Below are 22,318 nucleotides of genomic sequence, written 5' to 3'. Positions count from 1 at the left end.
CATCATTCATGAGACCCTTCGCTGGATCAATTCTATCTAACATGTATTAGATTATAAAATGCATGCGAGAATTAGATTAAGAAATGCATGCGAGTATTAGATTAAGAAATGCATTCGAGTATTAGATTATGAAATGCATTCGAGTATTAGATTAAGAAATGCATTCGAGTATTAAATTAGATTATAAAAAGCATGCTAGTATTAAATTAGATTATAAAATGCATGCTAGTAACGCATGTAATAAATTAAATTATAAAATGCAAACGGGTAGTGCGAGCAATAAATTATAACATGCATGTCATTGGCGTATGTAATGAATTGTATCAACAAAACCGGTGCACGCCAAATTGGGCGTGAAGAAAAGATAATTTACAATGATAATGAAAAAGATTGAACATGAAGCAAACTGGAATGAAATTAAGATATTGACAATAAAGAAAAGAATAATTAGTAATAAAGATGTGAAAAGAGTTCACGTCGACTTGAATTATTAAAAGAATTGAGATATGATTCATGAAAGAATCATTTTCATGGTATGCCATGAAAATGGTGCATACCAAATTGAGAATTAAATTGAATAACTAACGCAATTGGGGAGACGTTATTAACAAAGAAAAAGTTAAGGTAAGTAGAGCATCCTTTGCTTCAACATGTCACCAATATCGAAATTCTTCTCAGGCTCCCGTTTGTCGCCTAACTGCCTCAAAGCACTCGCCATGTTGTGTGTCCTCTGCGTTGTGGCCTCTGCTTGAATCCTATTTAGTATTTTCGATTATACATTGTGTAAAATCATTGATCAAAAAAAGTAAAGGAGGCGTTCCTTACGATAACGACCAGTGATTTTACTACGAATCAATAGATTGTCTGTCAAGTAACTACACCAAATGTGGATGAGAGGGAAAGTATGACAATGGCCATAGAGTCTGTGTTAAAAAACGCGGACATCAAAGTTTCGCCAATAACTATTTAGTTTACTGTGACTGATGGACTTGCAAACTCGCGATTGAAAGTAGTTCTGACATTTATGCTCCTTGGTTTAACGAAAGCCCACTCGATCACGCGCATCACGACGCAAGCTGCTCGCGCCATAGCTAAATTACAGAGATTCGTTTTAAACGTATCTAGTTTTATGTGCTTTTCTATTGCTTCGATAACCTTACTTAAATCCATATTATACCCTCAAATACCTTTTAAAACATTACCAGCTACTCTGTCCTGACTACAAACACAAATCGAGGAAGTGTTAGCATACACAATAGCAGACGACGGTAACCGCGAATTAACACAAGACTTATTTTAAGGGAGTGAACAGGCCCAGTATAGCTACGCCAATAAAACGGTCAAATATGGCGACACTCTGATGACCCGCGACTTTTGGCCATTTTCATACTTTTCCTCTCATCCACTTTTGACTACACCAATTAAGAATCTCATAGCTTCAAACAGTGAAAATGTTTGAAATAATGCAGTTTTCCCGGCAATACTCTGTTTTTATAAAGATTTGTTTGAATTGACTGATCGCTATGTTATGGAAAGCCCTAACAGATACTACACGTTAGTAAAAGATATTCAAGGGCCTTACATGGAAGGTTAATTAAGCCTTGTCTAGTCAAACGTCCAGCTTGAAGAAGCTCATTGTCATTAGGAGGCTCAGCAGCATTCATTCGACCTCCTATATTTGGATTTGGTGCAGCTACTATGAGAAAATTTGGATTCAAGCCCTCATGTCCAAATTAACATTAAAAAGGATTTATTCTACCTCCCCCGGCAGGCATTGGCTGATCCACGCAGAAATTGTACAGAATACATTCAGCACTAATGATCGCGCATACCTTTTCAGGTATGTAGCAAAGGTTCCCTCCAGTCGCGTCCAAGCAGCGGAACGGCATTTTTAAAATGCCATTGACACGTTCAATGACATTGCGCCCTAAATGATAAAGATAATCAATGAACGGCTTAAGAAAAACATAGGTCATTTAGAAGTCACATTATCTTAAAGGGGCAATACAATGGTTAGATAAGCATTGCAAAATGGCTTTAGATTTCAAGAATTATCTAGCGCTGCGAACAACCCAATATTAGTTGGTATGTGACATCGATATGATTGCGCTTACACCAGTTTATGGTTTTGCGTGGAATATACCAATATCATCTCATAAATAAATAACTTTCGTGAGGCCACTTTTTTACTTTTCTTGGTGGAATATTCAACCCAAAAAACTGATGAAATACTTTGTCAATGGGATGAAATATGAATGACAGAGTTTGAAACATGCGGACGGAATTGAATAATGAAGATATTTCCCCCTTCTGGCCGCTATGTATCCAAATGTACGCGGATTAGGAACATCTTTCTATTGTCTATGCAAAATTTAAACTTTGTTCGTAGAACAGTGATTCGGGCTTGGAGTTGATTATCTGCCAGTCGGGACTTTCACTTATACAGGTATAGGTTAATCAAAGTCTTGACGGACTTGGAGATAATCAACGCAAGCCCTAATCGCTGTTTTGCACAGACAATAAGAAAAATTTCCTACAAGAAGTGGGAAAATATCTTCCTTATTCAATTCCATCCGGATATTTCAATCGCTCTCATATTTATTTTACTTTTGGTTCATCAAAAAGCGTCATATCAGTCATCTTAAGAGATAAAGAGTTGTGGTATTGCTACTGATAGTTTTCACTAAAGGGGCTACAGAATATTTCTCCCCTCTCTCTCTCTCTCTTCATTAATTTTAGTTAAGTGTTGTCAGGCCCTTGGTGAGGCAGGTTAGTCAAGTACTGGATCAAACTGTAGCCTTCTCTCTGAAGTCCCCACTTCATGAATGGCCGAGCAACACGGGGAATGCAAAAAACTTACTTTGTGTAACATATGCATACTTAAAAGGACTACAAGGAACGCAATGGTGGGTGGATATAAAATGTTTGACATACGTTAGAGGCATGTGAGCGAGAAGAGGCGTGATTAAAAGAAACTTAGGTTGTTTTTATTCGACTTTAGGGATTTGGCACTGCAATCTCATGAGGACAAGGAAGAAGTATCCAGTTCCACTTAATTTGGAGTCTTTTAATCTTGGTTTCACGTTGTGCCTGTGACGTACTTCAAATAATTCTTACGCACCTGCCGCAGCCTTCTTTGGATTCCCTTTAACAGCTTCTTAGTCTATAAATCTTCTAATTGGGTAAAAGATTTGCTAAGCACTCTTGTACTTTTATATGCTTTATCATAAGAGAATTATCTGCACAATATTATTTATGTATAACATTGTGGAATAATAAATGTTCTAATACCTGACATATGGCGTTCATTATAACGCTGTTCATTGGGTGTAACAGCTCGCAGCAGAGGAGTCATTAAAAATGATTGCAGTGGGTACCCACTATCTCCAAGCAGATAGCCACGCGGCATATCCCCAGCCTTAAATCGCTCCAACACTCCACTGAAACGCCAAATGAATGCATCATGTGTACTAACAGGCCACATAGCTACGACATCTGTAATTTTGCATTCATTGTTAATATGCAGACAAGTATGAAATATTAATTACTAGTTGCACATTAATGGAATAATTTCCTTTCCTGTCCAAGAATGCATTGGGATCCGTAGCTGGGGCTCTAATTCCAACATGTTTCCAGTCAATGGCACCCAGTACCTCAGGGAAAGAGCAAGTAAGCCTGAATGACACCTAAGACATTTGGAAATAAGAGATATAACACACAACATTTGGTCCAATGATTTAATATGACACTAACCTTAACCTCAACGACTTCAGCATCACCAGTAGGGAAGCGTATGAAGTCTCTCATTCTGGTGTTAATGGCATTCGTCCACTTTTTCAAAAGCTCTGCTTACGGAGGACTGGCTCATTCCGTGCTCGTAATTACTTCCGAGGCTATGTTGGAAGCTACCAGAACCATAGAAGAGTAACGTCACTAGAACTTCATCCTCGACAGACTAAACATATTGGTTACGGCCTCTTTATTCTTTGTGCAACTCTGGTCTCAACAAATTGCACAACTCGGTGACTTTGGCCTTCGTCGTGCGATATTGGCGCAAAAACTCGGCATCTGGCATAAGAATTGCGCGCCCTTCCTCTCTCGTTTGACGATATCTTTTTCGCCGTTCTCTTGCTTCTAGCTCCTCCGCTACTTGAGCAAGCAAGACACGAGCCATAGCGCCAGCCATTTGAAATTAGTTGAAACTTGAATCTTGAAAAATGAAAGGGATTATTGTTATCCTTAAAACTTTGTTAAATCCTTGAAAAACTAAACAGATTAGATGTAGCCTCGAAATATTTAAGAGATTCGTTGACTGCGGGAATAATTCAAGAGATTAGTTGAATACTTCATAAATTAAAGAGGTTAGTAGAATACTTCATAAATTAAGGAGATTAGTTTAACCCTTAAATAAATTACACTCACCACTTTACTTACTTGATCAAAGCAGGGATCGTAAATGTCGTCTGCTGTGGCTGCGTTCAGCACATGGAGTTACCGAAGCTACCGTTAAAATCGGTGTTTAACCGGTTACTTATTTCTTGGTTGATAAAAAACACTTTGAATTTGGTGTATCATTTGATAGTTTACAACGGAGTATGCGCAGAATTTGCAGCAATCACTGACCCAAGGAATGCAACGCCATCGATGGACGCCTCCAATTAGAAGTCCAAGGGTAATAGTTGACGGTCCAACCTGCGAGCCAAGGGCAGAAGGAGGAGTAAATGGAATCGAAAAATAAGACAAGCTTTTTTAGTCACGTGTTGGTCCAGGTTCGTCTGCTATAGCTATGGTCTGCTTTAAAAGTTTCAAAAACTCTGTTTAGGTTTGATTATCCCCTTCATTCTGCAAATTCGACCCTGGTTGCTTCATTCGCGTTCCTTGTTGCGTTAAGCACACTTAGGAAATTGAAATGTATTATTGGTTTTGGTTAGTTAACTAAATGATAAGCAAATATAATATGATTTAGGTGTATTTGGATACAATGAATCCTTATAATCCTGGATGCTCGTTTGGAATCAATACTCTAAAAACTCGGGGTTTAAATGTTTCCACGCCAGTTCTAGCATCTTTGAGTAATACTGTTTTATATAATGTTATTGCAATATGACAGAATCTTGTGAAATTATGAATTGTATTTAAATAGTGTAGGCGAAAGCATTAGCAATGACGAGAACAACGTTGATAGCGATGCTTCCAGTATGTATTTAATTTGGACAAACAGCCTCTTAAATTAAGATTGAGAGAATTATTACAGACGCCATATCAAGAGCTCATTCTAGTGAGGGTGATGAGAATTACAACCTTGATGGTGAAGAAATAATAGTAGCGTTATAGGATTTAAAGAACAATGGGTTTGATGATGAAATTCCTAAATCACTTCAAGGGGTTGCTAAGTGAACAGAGTGAACAATTAATGGAAGACGATAGTTTGGTACATGTTTTTTATTGTGTTTGAAGTGTTGTGAAGTCAAAATCGAAAAAGCGTGTCGAAAAGAAATTGAAAGAAATTACGAAACAATTGATTAGAGGTAAGTTGTTATTGTCAAAATTCTCTAGTGAATATTAATCTCGTCATCGCACGAATAGTTGGTGTGAACAATCTTTAGATTGCAGGGAGAAAAATGTGAAATGTAGTAATTAATGTTCTTGCTTATTACACGAGATTTATCAGTTGTCTATTATGTCAATTTAGAGCTAGATTTATGTTTTGTAATTCATGGATTTAGCTGAAGATTATAATGAGACGCCCAATCGGGTTCCTTGATTTCGCCCGTTTACAATTACAACCGAAACACGCCTCTAAATTGTCAATATTCGATCTTCGGTTTTGGAACGACAAAAATGTTTACGTTAGTCATAACTCTATCGAACAATGGCGCCTTGACTTTTTCTTCGACGTAAGACGACCAAATATACACTAGTCAAGGTTAGTTAGATAGATAGTTACTTAATAAGTTCGGGTAGTGCTAATCCGTGATTAAACTTAAATTTCGCAGATGTCAATAATTTTCCAACAAAGATTTACTCGAAAGGAAAAGTAGAATTTGACATTCAAATAAACGCCGGTGCCAAATTTGAATATTTTAAGATATATTACGAACTTGTACCGGATTGTAAGTTCGTGTAATTATTTATTAATTGCCAATAATTTAATTGGAGTTAATTGTTGTAGCTTGCAGTGGAAGAATTGATCTAAACCAAAGTTATCCGTCGCGAAGCTTCTCCTTTTTAAGGCCAAATAATCCCTCAAACTCTCTTCCAATAACCATGGACAATGTTCATTGCGATTGGTTAGTTACTAGTCCACCAGGCTCAAAATTACGAGTCAATTTCCCAGTTTTGGAGCTGAAAAGTTTCGACGATCAACTTGTCCTATCGAGCTCTTTACCCCAATTTCACCCCTTGTTGCTATCGTCGCATGTGTTGTGTTTTTCCCTTAACAGTGTCATTAACAACCATGTTGTTTTCCGTCACTGGTGTCATCGTGGCGTTTGCCATATTGGTCATTGCCTGCTATTTTTTCATAGAAGAAATTTTCAGAACAAATACACCAATAACAATCGTTGGGAAGCTTTATCGACTTCAAATCCCAGCTACCAATCCGATAAAGATATCGTAAGCTTTTAACTTCTTTCAAAGACATTTCCAAATTTAACTCTCTAATTTTGTTGAAACCAAAAATGCGCGACATTCTTAACCTTCGCAAAGGTTGTGATATAATTAAGATTTACTTTTACTTCCCTAAGCAACTTTAGTCGATAGTTCCTAACCCATTAATTTGTAAATTAATTTAGCGTAATAACGTCGTATTTATAAATGAGTTGAAATGTCTCGAGTGAAAGCGGTAGGGTCAAAGTTGAGACCTATGGTCACGTCAACCCGAACTATCGCCAGGAGTAAAAATATTATTTATGTTCAGATAGAGATAATAGAAAACCTTGAGAAGCTACGCATGAGAAAAGATGCTTATGAGGCGTAATCTTGGGTTTCAAGCCTACATTGTAGGGATTTAAAATAGGGTTAAAAGTGTTATACGTCCAATTTTAACCAGGACATCGGAGGACAAAGTTTCACACGAGACAAACATCTTAATTCATCAAAGGGAAAACCCTTACAATTACTAAGTCGTAAAAACATACTTCGGTATGTTGATGGCATAAAATAAGTAGTATGACAAAAAAATTGTCATTTTATTGGGTTTTGCTGATTAAAAGTCTATTCAAAGACTTTCAGCTATAAATTGTCTTGTTTGGAGGATAATTGAACTTGGTTCAAGAAAGTTACCAATAACGAAAATTGATATAAACTCTCCAATTAAGGAATCTCCAGCTGTGCTGATGTATGTGATCGGTGCAATTTTACGCTCATTATGCAGGAAATCTGAGGAAGAAAGGACATTATCATCAAGATTAACCACTACAAAATATAATGTTGCAAAGGACGTATGATCTTGGATTGAATCCCAAGATAGAGTTGGTTTTTTCACCCTACTAACGAGGTCTTTTATTTTTTTGGACTGTTATACAAGCATGATGCCGAATATTAAAAAAATTATTATATTGAAAAAAGGGTCGAAAAAGTTATAGAAAGTGTAGAACAAGATTTTGAAGTAATAGAAATTTGGAACACGGTTTGCGAAGGCATGTCTGTTAGTACAAAGAACTTTTTGTTTAAACACCTTTAAAGTATTTCATTAACACAATTGGAAATGGACATTTGAAAAAATTGAGAAAGGAGTACAAAGAGAAAATCCGTTTGAAGAATGCAAAATCAAAAGCCAATTCTGAAGCAAGACTTCGGAAAAAACTTCAACAGACATTTTCTGGTTCTTTTGATAAGTGGCGTTCAACACAATACAAATGTGAGGCTAGTCCCAAAGACATAATTTTCAACGATTTCTCTTTACTTTAAATAGGCCATAAAACTTGAGTAGATTATTAACGCTATTTATTGACATGGTTCCTAATTTATTTATGTTGTAAATGTATAAATAGACCAAAGAAAGATTATCACTGTAAGGTGGGGTGGCGTAGCGGTTAGCGCTTTCGCCTCGCAGCAAGAGGATCCCGGGTTCGATCCCGGACTGTGGCACCGGGTGAAAAATCTGGGAAGAAATCCTTCTGCGTAGAGTTTGCAAGTTCTCTCCCCGCTTGTTAAAGGAGTTTTCCTCCGCGGTCTAACCCGGTTTCTCCTTTCCATCAAAACTTGCAGAGGTTAACGGTAATAGTTAGTATAGGGCGCTGTCGGTTAGCTGTGGCATAGGGGCTAGCCACCACCCTTCTATGCATTGTAAAGGCGTGAGATAAGGGGCAATAAGTCGCAAGATGACTTGGTCCAATTAGCTAGCTGAATAGGCCAAAAGGTTTTTTGCATATTAATAACTGATAAGAACTCATGTATAAAAGTAGCTCACATAAGCCCGTGCGGCATTCTCTGTTTTACCTACCGATCAGTCTGCATCCTGTTCCCTTAACCGTAAACGACTTGTTAATTACTCAACAATAAAGAAGTTTTATGCGTAGTTAATATTGTGTTTTATCACATTAAAACCCAACACCCAAACACAACAAAAATGGCGACGGAGCTTTACGAACTCTCATAAGTACTTCACGGCTAAAAGTGCTTACTCGGACCACACCGCAGTTCTTTTTCAAGGAGGTACCGTTAGCGGAGAATCAACCCAAGACTAGCTACAATGGATGACGAAGAACCCAGACACACTCTTCACCTCGACTTTTCGACTATTTACTCTGAAAGACTCGAAATATTCTTCGAAACCATGGCGATCACTGCCGCTCCTATGAAGAAGGCACACCTATTGACGTGCATTGGACCAGAAGTATATACGACTCTACGTGTTATTTGTTTAATCACAAAATAGGAACAATTAACTGATCACAATAAGGTTAATAGTAAAGACGCTATAATAACTGGAACCATAGTAAATGCTGGTGTTCCAACTGCATTTTACAACCATTACTCTAATTAAAGATGCTATCAAAAGTGACGATTGCGAACAAGCTATTGAATGGCATAGTCCGTCAAATAATCATTCCTTCGAGCATGGTTTTGTAGGGGATGACATTAATCATAACAGTGTTCAATAGAAGATGCCGCTGGGAAGTATTGCTTGAACTTGATGCTTATAAAATATCTAAATAACGGACTTATTTGTGTGGTTGGAGACTCCTAACCAGTAAAGGTTCGGTTCAATTGTAGAGAAAGAAAAAAGTGTGGGCTTTATTATTGGTTAGTAAATGATTTTAAGGAACATAGCGGTCCTATAATCATCCGTTCGAACACGGTTTTATCGGGGAAGATAATAATCGTAACAGTTTTCCAAGACCTACAATAGAAGCTGCCTACTAACGGTTAATCGTATAAGGAGCCGCGGGGGAGTACGGCTCGAATTTGGTGCTTGTTAAATACTTAAATAATGGATTCATTTTTGCGGCTCGAGCCTCCTAACCAGAAAAGATTCAATTAAGGAAAAACAAAAAGCGTGGGCTTTGTTATTGATTAGTAAATGATTTCAAGGAACCTAGCGGTCCTATAATCTCCGAGGTGATTACAAAGATGGTCGACCAATTAGAATATCAAAATTTGAAAATCAAAATGTTACTTTGAACAAGATTATTTTTAAAGTAAAGCGGTCACAATGCGAAGTGCTTTATCCTTTTCAACATTAAGTTTCATAAAATTCCTCCTTCATGTACGTTCTCGCGTTAATGACGAAAAATGGTTTAAATATATATCTTTAAGTATCGTACTATTATCACAAAATGTCTTTAACCCCGGTAAATATTCTAGAAAGATATCATTGAACGGTTCTTATATTGTTATAATTAAAAATCCTAGGTATAAAAAGTAGGTTCGATATTAAAGTCGTCAGCTTTTTCCTACAGACACCAAACGCTAACAGAACCGTACGAAGAGTGTACCGAAAAAGTGTATTCTTACATAATAATAGATTTAAAACAAAATACTGATAATAGCTTCAGACTAAGGTCCAATTTGTCTCCCAATAAAGGACCGATGGACTTGGTAATCTACGTTAGAAAATAATATTCCATAAAATATAAATCTCAATTTTATTTAACCTCATATCTGTTGCAGCTTAGAACAGAACCGAACTAGATTAGAACACGTTGTTCACGACTATGTTTTTTAGCAAGCTATGTGAAAAAGGCTATTTCTTTGTAATCTAATATTAGGATAACATGTTTTTTACTATTGAAAATTTATTGTATAAATAAGCCAACATACGGGAAGAAAATTCAGTTGTTGTTATTTTATCGGAACTAGACAATGTTGTAAATTACGTGAATAAAACTGCTATTATATTTAAATTACTTAGTTAGAGTACTTCGTATGTTGCATTTCGGATTGTATGCGCGTTCATTTTCTGGTCCGTCGAGCCGGATATCGTAAACATTAGTGAGCAACTACAACTCATCTGGGAGAACTGGCCGCAATTCATGCGTATAGAAGCAGTCTGATTGTAACATAAGTACTGAACTCAAGCACAACTCAAGCACAAGTCATGGACGTCTTATTGAATAACGTCGGGCTATCAAAGGGCAAATAACCAGGTTAGAAGGCATCCGAGTCACTCATACAACTCAACCGCTTGGGGATCTTGCTGTCAAGACATATCAAGATAGGACGGACAAGGTCTTAACCGAATTAGAAAACGTACAAGAGGCCATCGTAGAAATATGCACAGTGGCCACGTTTGATGCAAATGAAAAGGAATACAACGACCTCATTACACGGGCGGAAGAACTAAGCATGTTCTTCACTGGACTACTTATCGCACACCAGAGGGTAGCTCCACAACCCATAACAGCACAAACAACAGCGGACATCAAACTTCCGAAAATGGAGCTTCCAACATTCAGTGGTAATTATACAGAGTGGTTTACATTCCATGACCTCTTTACGGCAACAGTTCACAATTCATCGTTATCGGGAGCTCAAAAACTACAATACCTGAAATCATCCCTCAGTGGTGAGGCAGCCGTCCTCGTTAAACCGATGCCAATTATAACGAAGCATGGAGCATTCTATTGGGTCGATACAACAACACCAGAGAGATCATCGATGCACAGATCAAGAGACTGTTTAACCAACCCAGTGTCAAGGACGAGTCGGCAACAGCGATTCGGAGTTTCCTGGATACTACGACCGAATGCATCCGCTCTCTACGAGTTCTCAATGAGCCTGTCCAACATTGGGATGCCATACTTCTTCATATAGTCAAAGAGAAACTCAACTCAGAATCAAGGAAGCAGTGGGAATTGTCTCTTACAACTACCACAAGACCAACCTTCAATGAGCTTACAATTTTTCTCGAGCAACGAGCCCGGGCACTATTGGCCTCAGCCTCTACCCATGCGCACAAGTCCAAGGTCGTCCCTATAAGCCACCAACGGAAGAGCACAATCACGCATCATGGCGCAGTTAGAGATACTTGTACCATATGCAGAGGATCACATGCCATTAATAGATGTGAGTCATTGATCAAATCAACTATCGACGAAGGATGGAAAATTGTTAAGGAGCATTCATTGTGCTACAATTGCGTGCGAAACGATCATCAGTTCCAGAATTGTAAATCCGGAAATTGTCGAAAATGCCTGATGAAACACAACAGGCTCCTGCATCGAACCATTTATTCATCACAAGAATCTGAACGACGGCCACACCTCTAGAGAATCCAACCCAGTAGCGCAAGTCATCTTAGCCACGACCATAGTCCAGATAGAGCTTACCAATGGTCAACAACACTCAATTCGCGCACTGTTGGATTCTGGGTCACAGGCGAGCTTCATTACCGAGCAATGCTGCAGAACCTTACAACTCAAACGAACACAACATAATGTAACAGTTGGAGGGATTGGCGCTATCGGAATCGGCACGTCTCGTGGGAGTGTGCAACTTCATATCAGATCAAGCGACGGCACCGGTTCAATCAAGGTCAAGCCATTGATTCTGAAGACTATCACTGGGAACTTGCCAAATCTACCAATTAATATAAGTTCCTGGACCCATATCAAGAGGTTGAAACTGGCAGAATCAACGTTCTATCAGCCCGGCCCGATCGACGTACTATTGGGTGCCGACGTATACCTAAACTTAATGCGAGATGGCATTCGCAAGGGAAGACCAGGCACAGCCGGAGCTCTTAATACAATCTTTGGATGGGTAATTTGCGGAACGACTGGAGGAACGAATTCTACAGAACAGACTCCCCCAATTCAAGTTCATTCATGTAAGTTATTTGACCCGAAATTACAGAGAACAAATTATAATTATAAAAATAGTTTTCAAGATTTTCTTCTTGTAGTACGTTGTTAAATTTCATCACCACCTGGTACGACGTTATAAAATTGGTGAAGTACCCAACCACGACGTCAAATTTTTCGTGTTGTCCATCTAAATAAGCTATACGATCGTGGTCCCCGTATAAATTATCATAAATATCATTATAAAACTCTATAATGATATCCGCCATGTGTGTAAACACGATTTCATGGTTATTTATCTTGACGAGATGCTCCTTTACAGCTCCCGAAACGCGGTTCAGGGCTGCTGTTTCCATACTGGTCAAAACAATAGAGTCCTCCTTTATTAAGTCTTTAATATGGCATGTGTTATGGTATGCCACAACTGTCGTTTTTTTCATTGGGGGTATCGTTTAAAACGATTTCAGAATTGTTGGCTTCATGGGCAGCGGTCCAACCTGCTAAAACGGGTAAGCGCGGCATCAGCTTTTCCCAGGTGTCCGTAAAAATGGCGAAGCTTTTTACCGATTGTTTCCGGCAAAGACGAACCTCAGGATCCAGGGTTCCGTTTACAAAACCAGTTGTTAAGAACAACTCTTTAGATATATGGAATCTCCCGTTAATTTTACGTTCATTAGTTACGCCAATCTTCCTTTTGCCTCCTTCTTGATTTTCCATCTTGAGAGTTTAAGGTCTTCTCGAAAAATGATACTCTACTCTATTGAGTCAGGGGTTTTTATACCAAATTTCTTACGTAGCTATTGCGAAATATCTATTGTCCTTGACTGTTCCATTGTTAGACTGTAAGCGTATTTTTATGTCAAAGTTCTGAAACCACAGATTAAGGAATTCCAGCACCCCCAAAATCAGTAAAATAAATAATACAATAAGTAGTTTTTGGGGATTAATCTCCAAGATCTGACGAATTCTCGACATCCTTTGTGTACTTGACTCCATAACAACTCATGAGTAAATAAGTTATACAATAGTAAACTTGACCTATTTATCTATTAATAGAGACGACCCTAACCTGTCTATATTTGATTGAAGAAATACGTTTCTTACATCTTCATGTAATGTCGTAAAAACCCAAGAAAAGACGCATCATCTCTTTTGTTACAATCCTTTTGTTGAGTTAAAAAATCTATTGACGACTCATCCTTTTGTTACCATCAGCCACCTGGATGTCAATCTTAGGTCACCTATTGTTGACTGACTAACAATAGTAGTTTAAACACGTCCGGAAGGTCAACGTACCATTGGCCAATAGAAGCTTAGGTAACCTTCCATCCCCCTCCCCCCGCTAATAGGTGTAGAGAAATTTAGTATAAAATAACGAGAGATAGCAACAGAATATCGCATTCGAATTTTAGACGTCGTAACATCAAGATGGATCCTGAATCACTTCGCTGGAATTTAGATGAATTAGCTGTAAATAGGCCTTGGCCCCTAACTTCATTATACAAGTTTTATTTTTTCCTATGTACCTATTTACAAATCGACCCTGCCAATGTACCATCAACTTTACCCAGCTTTATTACGAATGGGGGTTTAAATATAATTCATACATTCCTTGATGTCATTGAATACATGAGAACCGTCCCTAGAACACCGGAAGACTGCCATACAATAGACGAATTGGACCACCTAAGTAACTTAATTCCTAGACCTCTAAATATTTCTTACGCCAATCGCATAGAAAGTCGACGGAATGAACTAATACCCACTAACCAGGAAGAAACCTTAATCGCCGAATTCAACAACCCACAATACGGTATAGAGATGGCGTCATTTTTGAATCAGGAATGTCAACAAAACGACCCTTTTGAGTACCTGTCTCTAAACTTCTCCGACTACCTACCCAGTCAACATGAGTCTCTCGTGGACTCGGAAGAAGCCGCGGCCGATGCGTACGACCAATGGGGTGGTGGCTGCCCACCTTCACCTATTCACGACGTGCCCATTGCGAAATCTTGGAACAGAGCGAAAAATTCTATGGACAATTTAATATGTACGGTAGAGAATTAGTTCTAAACATTACTGACGACCCCGTTGATAGCATAAATACTATTACGGATCACGTATTAAGCGAATATCTACCCACTGATTATGTCCAAATAACATTGAGAACCTTAGGTATAAATTGCAGGTCTGAATTAGAATTATCCTTTAAAAGACTAGACCAAGTAGATCCCTCTATCCTCTTTGACCAACTAGCCGAATTACTTTACGACGATGAAATTGAGCATTTTTTTCAAGGACCCGTAAAAATAATATTCCATATAGTGAGAATTCCTGAAGGGTATGGCAGATCTAATCGTCGTCATCTTAAACCCTTCAATATTTTCTCTAAAGATAGGCGTGGAATACGTCGGATTACGAGTACCGATAATCTCTGCTTGGCCCGAAGTCTTTGTGTAGCTATTTCGCATCGTGACTACATGAACAACAAAAACAACAAAGAGGCCGAAACCCATTACATCGCAGTAGCCAGACCAGGTCCTCACAACAAAATGCAAAAAATAGCCGCTTTAGAGCTATGTCGTAAGGCGGGAGTCACCTTAGACGAATGCGGAACACCCGATTCGTTCCAGAAATTTAAACTATATTTATCGGCTTACTCTATCTTTGTATATAAATTCGAAAATAGGGTACCCATTTTAATATTATGCGAAAATGACCCTACAGACACCAGACCACGCCTCTTTCTACTTAACGAAAATAATGACTACAACGTTATTACAAATTTAAAACTATTGTTTAGTCACGAGTACTTTTGCGAGAAGTGTCTCACTCCCTACTGGCGTATTCAATCTCATAAATGCAACGACTGGTGCTTTAAATGTATGCGTCCCACTATTTGTCATGGCCGTGAAAAAACATGTGGGTCATGTTTGCGAAAATTCTGGGGTGACGACTGTTATAACAGTCACTTGGTTCCAACTGGTAACAAAAAACCTCTTTGTGAGAGGCTCTACCTTTGTAAAAATTGTTTTAAAACAATAGATTTCGCAAACCGCAAGACTAACCATACTTGTGGAGAAATGTTTTGTCAAGTATGTGGAAAACATCAACCCAGCGATCATTTATGCTACATTCAAGTGATAAAGGACAAAAACCCCAGCGTTATCCCCTCGAAAAAACCTCGTCGTAATATACCTGAACTAATGTATGTTTTCTTTGATGTGGAATGTATACAGATGAAAATATGTCAAGAGAAGCTGGGGGCGTATGAACATCAAGCTACCTTATGCGTCAGTATCTCTGTTTGCGAAGACTGTATAGAAGAACAATCCCTAGATTTTAATTGCGTCAGATGCAACCAATTTGGACCTCGCCAACAACGTTTCACTGGTGGAAAACCCATAGCTTTATTCCTAGATTATTTAGTCAGCTTATTCGACGTAAAGAAGGTTATTGTATTATCCCATTTTGGCAGCAATTATGACAACCAGCTATTAAATAGGGAAATAATTAATAGGGACGAGAAATTTGTACCTGAATCATTGAAAATTAACGGAACTCGAATTTTAGTAATGAAGCTATCGAATCTATTATTCCTTGACTCATACAATTTTATTCCCGTCGCTTTATCTAAGTTTCCAGCTACTTTCGGCCTCGCTAATGCTGCTAAAGGGTACTTTCCTCATTTCCTTTTCAACGTAGTGGATCACGAGTTTGATATTGATAGACAGGAGGAGACTAACTACGTGTTAGAAAATACTTTACCACCTACAGAAGCATATGGTTGTCAGTACTTTACCAGGAAAAACTTGGACGCCTTTATGAAATGGCACACTTCGGAAGTCTGTAAGGGTAAAGGCTTTAATTTTTTAAATGAGCTTTATTATTATTGCGAAAACGACACTCTACTCCTATTTTTAGGATGTATAACTTTTCGGTCCCTCCTACTCAAAGTTACGAGCGTAGACAAATTTAATTGCGGATCAGTCACCCTACCTGGCGTTTGTTCTTACGTTTTCAGGAAAAATTATCTTAAATCGAACACCATTAGCATCATCCCAACAAACTACTACAGACGTTATGAAAATCAATCTTTAGGCGCCATTGAATGGCTTGAATGGACCTCTCACGAGAGAAATATTCCTATTCAATTAGGGGCAAAGAGGTTAAAATCCAAACCCTAAAGGTAGACGGTTTTTGTTCAATCAACAAAGAAGTGTTCGAATATATGGGATGCTATTATCATGGATGCAAAATACACTTTACCATCAGTAGAAACAAGATGTTACATGGTGACCCTACTGAAACGTTAAACACAAGATACATGAGAACTGAGAAAAAAATTAGCAAACTAGAGGCCCTCGGACACGCAGTCAATGTCAAATGGGAATGTGAATGGAAACAAGACAAAACAAATAACCCCGAAATTAATGAATTTTTAAAACGGAACGACATCCGCGTTAAAACATCCAAAAGACTGAACCCTCGCGACGCCTTCTTTGGAGGCAGGTGTTGCGCTAACAAGCTCTACCATAAAACAACGGGTACAGAAAAAATGCACTACGTGGATTTCACTAGCCTGTACCCTTTCGTCAACAAAACGATAAAAATTCCCATTGGTCATCCTCGAATAATTTTAGATAATTTTCCCGATATCTTCTCTTTCGATGGACTCCTCAAATGTGACGTACTTCCGGCTCAAAACCTGATACATCCTGTTTTACCTGCGAGGATAAATGGGAAGTTAACATTCCCTCTATGCTACACCTGTTGCAAAACTCAATTTCAAGGTGACTGCACCCACACACCTGATCAGAGAGAACTGAGAGGTACCTGGGTAACAGATGAACTAAGATACGCCGTGGAGCGAGGATACAAAATCACGCGGATGTATGAAGCCTGGTCCTACAAAATAACACAATACGATCCCGAGACCAAACAAGGTGGTCTTTTTAAAGACTATGTAAACGCCTTTCTGGAGTATAAAACTCTGGCTAGCGGTTTTCCTGCTGATTGCGTCACCATTAAAGTACGTCAGGAACTACAAAGAAGTCGAGGGGATAGATTTAGATATAGATAAAATTGAAAAGAACGAGGGGTTGAGATGCCTGAGTAAGCTAATGTTGAACTCTTTTTGGGGGAAGTTTGGACAAAACACGAGACACACCTCAACAGATATAATTAAAGACGCAAAAGCTCTATACGAGTTACTTCTTAACCCAGACAAAGAGGTTAAAAGTCTACTGACATTAAACGATGATACTATTCTAGTCAAATCAACAGACATTGCGGAAAACGAGATAGCTCACAAGCATACAAACGTAGTTATAGCGTGCTATACTACGACTATGGCACGCCTTCATCTTTTAAAACATCTCGAGATGGTGGGAGACCTATGTTTTTATATGGATACGGACAGCCTTATCTACCTCTCGCCAGATGGAGTCCCTATACTTCCTACAGGATATTATCTTGGTGAGTGAAAGAATGAGTTAGAACCATACGGCAAAGACGCCTATATTTCTGAGTTTGGAAGCGCAGGAGCAAAAAATTATTCGATGAATATTTACGACCCCGCAACAGAAAAAATCACTAACATAATTAAAGTTAAAGGATTTTATTTAAATTCGTCTACTGAGAACCACGTAAATTTCGATATAATGAAAAAGTTGTTAGGTGTAAACAACGATGGTAAACCAGAAATGAACTCTGTACAAGTACCGATTGGCCCCCAAATCCGACGATTACCTAATCACACTTTAATTACCATTGATCAAACTGAAACATATCAACCGTCGTCGATAAGTAAGAGTTTTCCCAGATTACACCACAACCCCTTACGGGTATCTTAAGTAAATTTGTAAAATTAATTTGCATATATATATATATATATATATATATATAAAATTTTTGTATTTTTAATTAATTTGGGGTTTTGTCTGCAGACATTTTTTGTGTATGTTAATTGCAATTAGTTTTATTACGTTTAGAATAAATTTGTCAATAATAATTTCCACTTTATATTATGGTCTTTATTCCTACAAAACCATCTTTTGTTATAAGCCTATACAATCAAATATTGACAGGTAAAGAGAGGAGAGCGGGAAAACCCGACTCCTCGACCTTCAGTGGCCGCCATCTTGAATTGCACTATACTGGATGCACCCTCTCTAGCGCTTTCTGTTAAGATAGGCGGACGCTTGGTAACGCCCTATGATAGAGGTTATACAAACAGTGCCGGGACTTCACCGCAGAAAAAGGGTAAACACGCGAAAATGGAATGGAATAATCGATAGAGCTGCCGTGCAGTTGACGTCCGCTGCCCGAACCCTCTATCTTACATGCGCTCCGACACGAAAGATTCCACACTCGAGCAGTCGGGTCCGCTGACATTTTTATATTTCCACCAAAGTGCGATTTCTACTCGTCGCGATCCGTTCGACGGCAATCACGACTCAGCAAAGCCAGCCAGGGACTTTCGATGGGAGCATCACGAGGGTGAATCCAAACTTCAATCTGTACACCCGTTAATCATTCGTCGACGCCGTAAGAGAATTTACGTCGCCTCTCGAGTCGTGTAGGCACTGCTATGTCGCAAACGAAATCGCATCGTCGGTAGGTCGTGAACGGATTTACCGTCGAACCCTAACCGGTGGGGGTTTTGGGTAAAGATCGAAACGTAACCCTTCTTCCTAAGAAGATACAAAAAATTTTGAAAAGTTTTTTCGCCGAGTATCGCGATTTAATAAAAACTCGTACCCATACAATGGCGTCGGTTAAACCTTTTCTGAACTGCAATTTTTCGATTATGATCCATCCTCATGTTCAACTGCGGAAACCTTGTTACGACTTTACTTCCTCTAAATGATCAAGTTTGGTCATCTTTCTGGTACGTCAGCAAGATGAGGGCTTATATTTTATGCTAGTAATTTTAAGATTTTAGGTTTCAACGCTTTTAGGGTTTATTGGGTTTTATTAGTTTTAAATTTACTGTTATTTTAGTTTTAGTCTGTTAATTTTATCCCCTTTTTTAAGTTATTGATTTTATTATTTTAATTTGCTTTTATAACTAGTACAAGGGGTTATTCATTGATTTTATAATCACTTTAGCTTGGCGCGTTGCCTTGCCTGCCCGTTTGCCGTGGGTGGCGTCCTGTATGCCAGGCAAAAGGGTACCTGTGGGCTGAGTTTTGGGGGTTTCCCGCGGGGATCTCTGGGCAACATTCCTCTTTCGCCCTTGAGGTTGTGGAAGACAGGGGGTTCACTGTGACCGTAGTGGATCAGTCTGCTTGCCTTTCCAAGGGCGTTGGTCAATCGGGTGTCCTCCCTCTGTGGGTTGCGCCCGAGTATATAGGTGATATAGTTCTGGCCTTAGGTTTAAACTTTAAGGTCCCCTTGTTGGGCTCGGTGGTGTGTGGGGAGTATCCCTTATGAAACTTAAAATATTTTACGATGGAGAGTGCAAAAACCTCACCCAATCCGGGTGGGTTAAACTCTGGAAACTTGATTGATAATTCTAAAGCCGACGATACGGCTAATTTGAGAGTTCGGGTCTTCTCTCTCCGAGCGTAACGAAAAACCGCAAGTTAGATCTTAATGAGCAAGGTTGTCATGTGGCTTCAAGCACAGGGAAATATAGTAGTTTAGTTTCCGATTCGATGAGTAGATTACACACTATTATGACTAACTCCGAATATAAAAAAAGATCCCGAAAGCTATAGGGTCGAATATACTAACCATCTTTGAGGAACGTTTTACTCCATTCAAGGCGCAGACCTAAGAAATTGAAAAACTAGAGAGTCAGGTGGCACTTCTAACAAGGATTAGGCACGCGTCCGCTAACAAAATTAGACCTGAAATTGTTAAAGAATTTATTAACATATCAGATAGTCCATTTTCTGAGCGGGGATTAATTCTCAAGAGTAGGCCAGTGAAGGTTTCAAACTTGATGCTAAACGTAAGCGTAAGAATATAACTTCCAATCTTAACACTCCAACTACATCTCGAGTTTATGTGAGTAAAGAACAGAGGAATGTAAAAATGGTAAAAATAATAAGGAAAATCTTATAATAACAATTACAATAAGGAGCAACGTAACAATAACAACGACATCTTTAACATGAAATGGAAAATAGAAATAAGCGTAGGAATACAGATAATAATAACAAAGAGGGGCGTAGACCTACAACTCATTTAATGATGGAGGATTTCACGTTGATGGTCTATACCAAAGTGAAATCTAGTATTATTGCTACTGAAGAAAGCGCTGAGTCCCCCGGGGAAGCGGTTGATAGTATTCTAAGTTTCGAGGACATTATAAAACTCCTTTAGAAAAAGATAATTCCTGTTAGTTTAGGGGTAACTATTAAGCATCTTAGAGCCGGGAGGAATAATTGGGTAGTTATTCATCTCGGATCACTTAAGGATCTTGAAACACTTACGGATAAAATACATAGCGATGAGGACATTAATACTGTAGTTTTAATTTATAACTCGACGAAACATAACCCTAAAATTATTATTAAGGACGTCAGTGAAGATGTGTCAAAAGTAGTACTGATTGATGCCATTGTTGTTCAAAGTAATGGTAACGTAGAATACGCAGATCTAAAATATATTTTTAACTACGGTGCGCGTAACCTTAAAATCAATTTTGTTTTTTGAAATAGAGCCAGATAAATTGAAGTACTTAATTGAGTAAGGAAAGGTAAAACTTGGATGGGAAATAGTAGCTATAACGGTAATAGTTAATATAGGGCGCTGTAGGTTAGCTGTGGCATAGGGGCTAGCCACCACCCCTCTATTCATTGTAAAGGGACCCACCTGTAAACAAGCCACAGGCTTAGTGTGGAAATCCCTTCATAGACAAAGCTTAGATTATTATCATTATAAGAGAATATTTAAGAATTCCTCGCTGTTATGTGCTGCGCTTTTGGTCACACGTTAAATAAGTGCAAGAGCAAGGAGCAATTTTGTACTCTTTGCGGGGGAAAACACAAATTTGATGTGTGTGAAGCAAACGATAAGCACTGCAGGATTTGCGCGCATAGTAACGCCGTTAAGAACACATAGTATCGCTTAGGGCATGGGGCGCTCGATATTAACTGTCCTGGTTACTTAGATGCGGTTCAATATAGAAAAGCGCAAAATATGGTTGACAAGACGTTCGATCCCCCTAGGCAATTATTTAATAATAATGGTAAGGTTTTGCCCCTCAAGTTTCTACAAATTAATCTTAAAGGATCGAAGGCTGCGGCTGATCAGTTGAGACAGCAGATTTTAGCTCAATCTATTAACTTGGTATTCGTACAGGAACCGTATATACTAGAGGGTAGGCTTGGAGTCTCTCACTAGGTACCCGTTCAAGGTAGGCCAAAGTGAGCAATTTTATGCGTAAATACAGATTTAGATGTTATTACGGAGCTTTATGTCGCGATCAATTTAAAATTTCAGGGAAAGGAATTTGTCATGGTTTCTCTTTATGCTCCACCCTCACAGGATATTCTTCCTATCCTGGTAGATTTAAATTCCCACTTATTTTTTTTAAGTCACCCCAATGTTTTAATTTGTGAGAATTTTAATGCGAAACACTCTTTTTGGGGTTCTCCTCGAACGGACGATAGGGGTAACGCAGTCGTTGACTTTTGTAACACTCTGGGAATGCATGTCAGCAATAATAGCAATACTTCTTTCTCGACCTCCAATGGCGAAAGTTGGATAGATATAATTATGATTTCTGATGCCCTGCTGGATATCCTTCAGGACTGGGAAATCCTGGATGTGAGATATCCTGTAGCGATCATAGGTATATTAGATTTCACCTAAGCCTTGTAAGAAATAGTAACCCTACTTCCTTTAAATATGCTACCAAACAAGCCGACTGGCTTCTATTTATAAATGCAAATAAGGAACGTTTTGAAGGTCTAAAAGCCAAAGTGACCACGTCCACCCCCATTTCTAACAACCCTATGCTCCTTGTCATTGGAGTGGACAATTCCATTTCCAAAGACGAGATCTTCGATACCATTGTCGCCCAGAATGACCTCGGCATCAGCACATCGGATCTG

At 38.7% G+C, this 22,318-nt stretch overlaps 1 protein-coding gene across 1 annotated transcript; it reads left to right on the top strand.

The window, feature by feature from the left end:
- Window positions 1–9,110: 9,110 nt before the first annotated feature.
- Window positions 9,111–12,360, top strand: LOC149677709 (uncharacterized). Its single transcript, XM_089837381.1, has 5 exons — window positions 9,111–9,123; window positions 10,580–10,903; window positions 11,056–11,613; window positions 11,657–12,274; window positions 12,350–12,360. Exons 1-5 carry the CDS (start codon window positions 9,111–9,113, stop codon window positions 12,358–12,360), a joined length of 1,524 nt encoding a protein of 507 aa, XP_089693507.1.
- The last annotated feature ends 9,958 nt before the right edge of the window (window positions 12,361–22,318 follow it).

Source organism: Phalangium opilio, unplaced genomic scaffold (assembly GCF_054372755.1).
Source record: "Phalangium opilio isolate 3A_F unplaced genomic scaffold, DU_Popi_V2 ptg000043l_1, whole genome shotgun sequence".
Classification (NCBI taxonomy): Eukaryota; Metazoa; Arthropoda; class Arachnida; order Opiliones; family Phalangiidae; genus Phalangium; species Phalangium opilio.
This window is presented reverse-complemented; position numbering and strand designations above follow the sequence as displayed.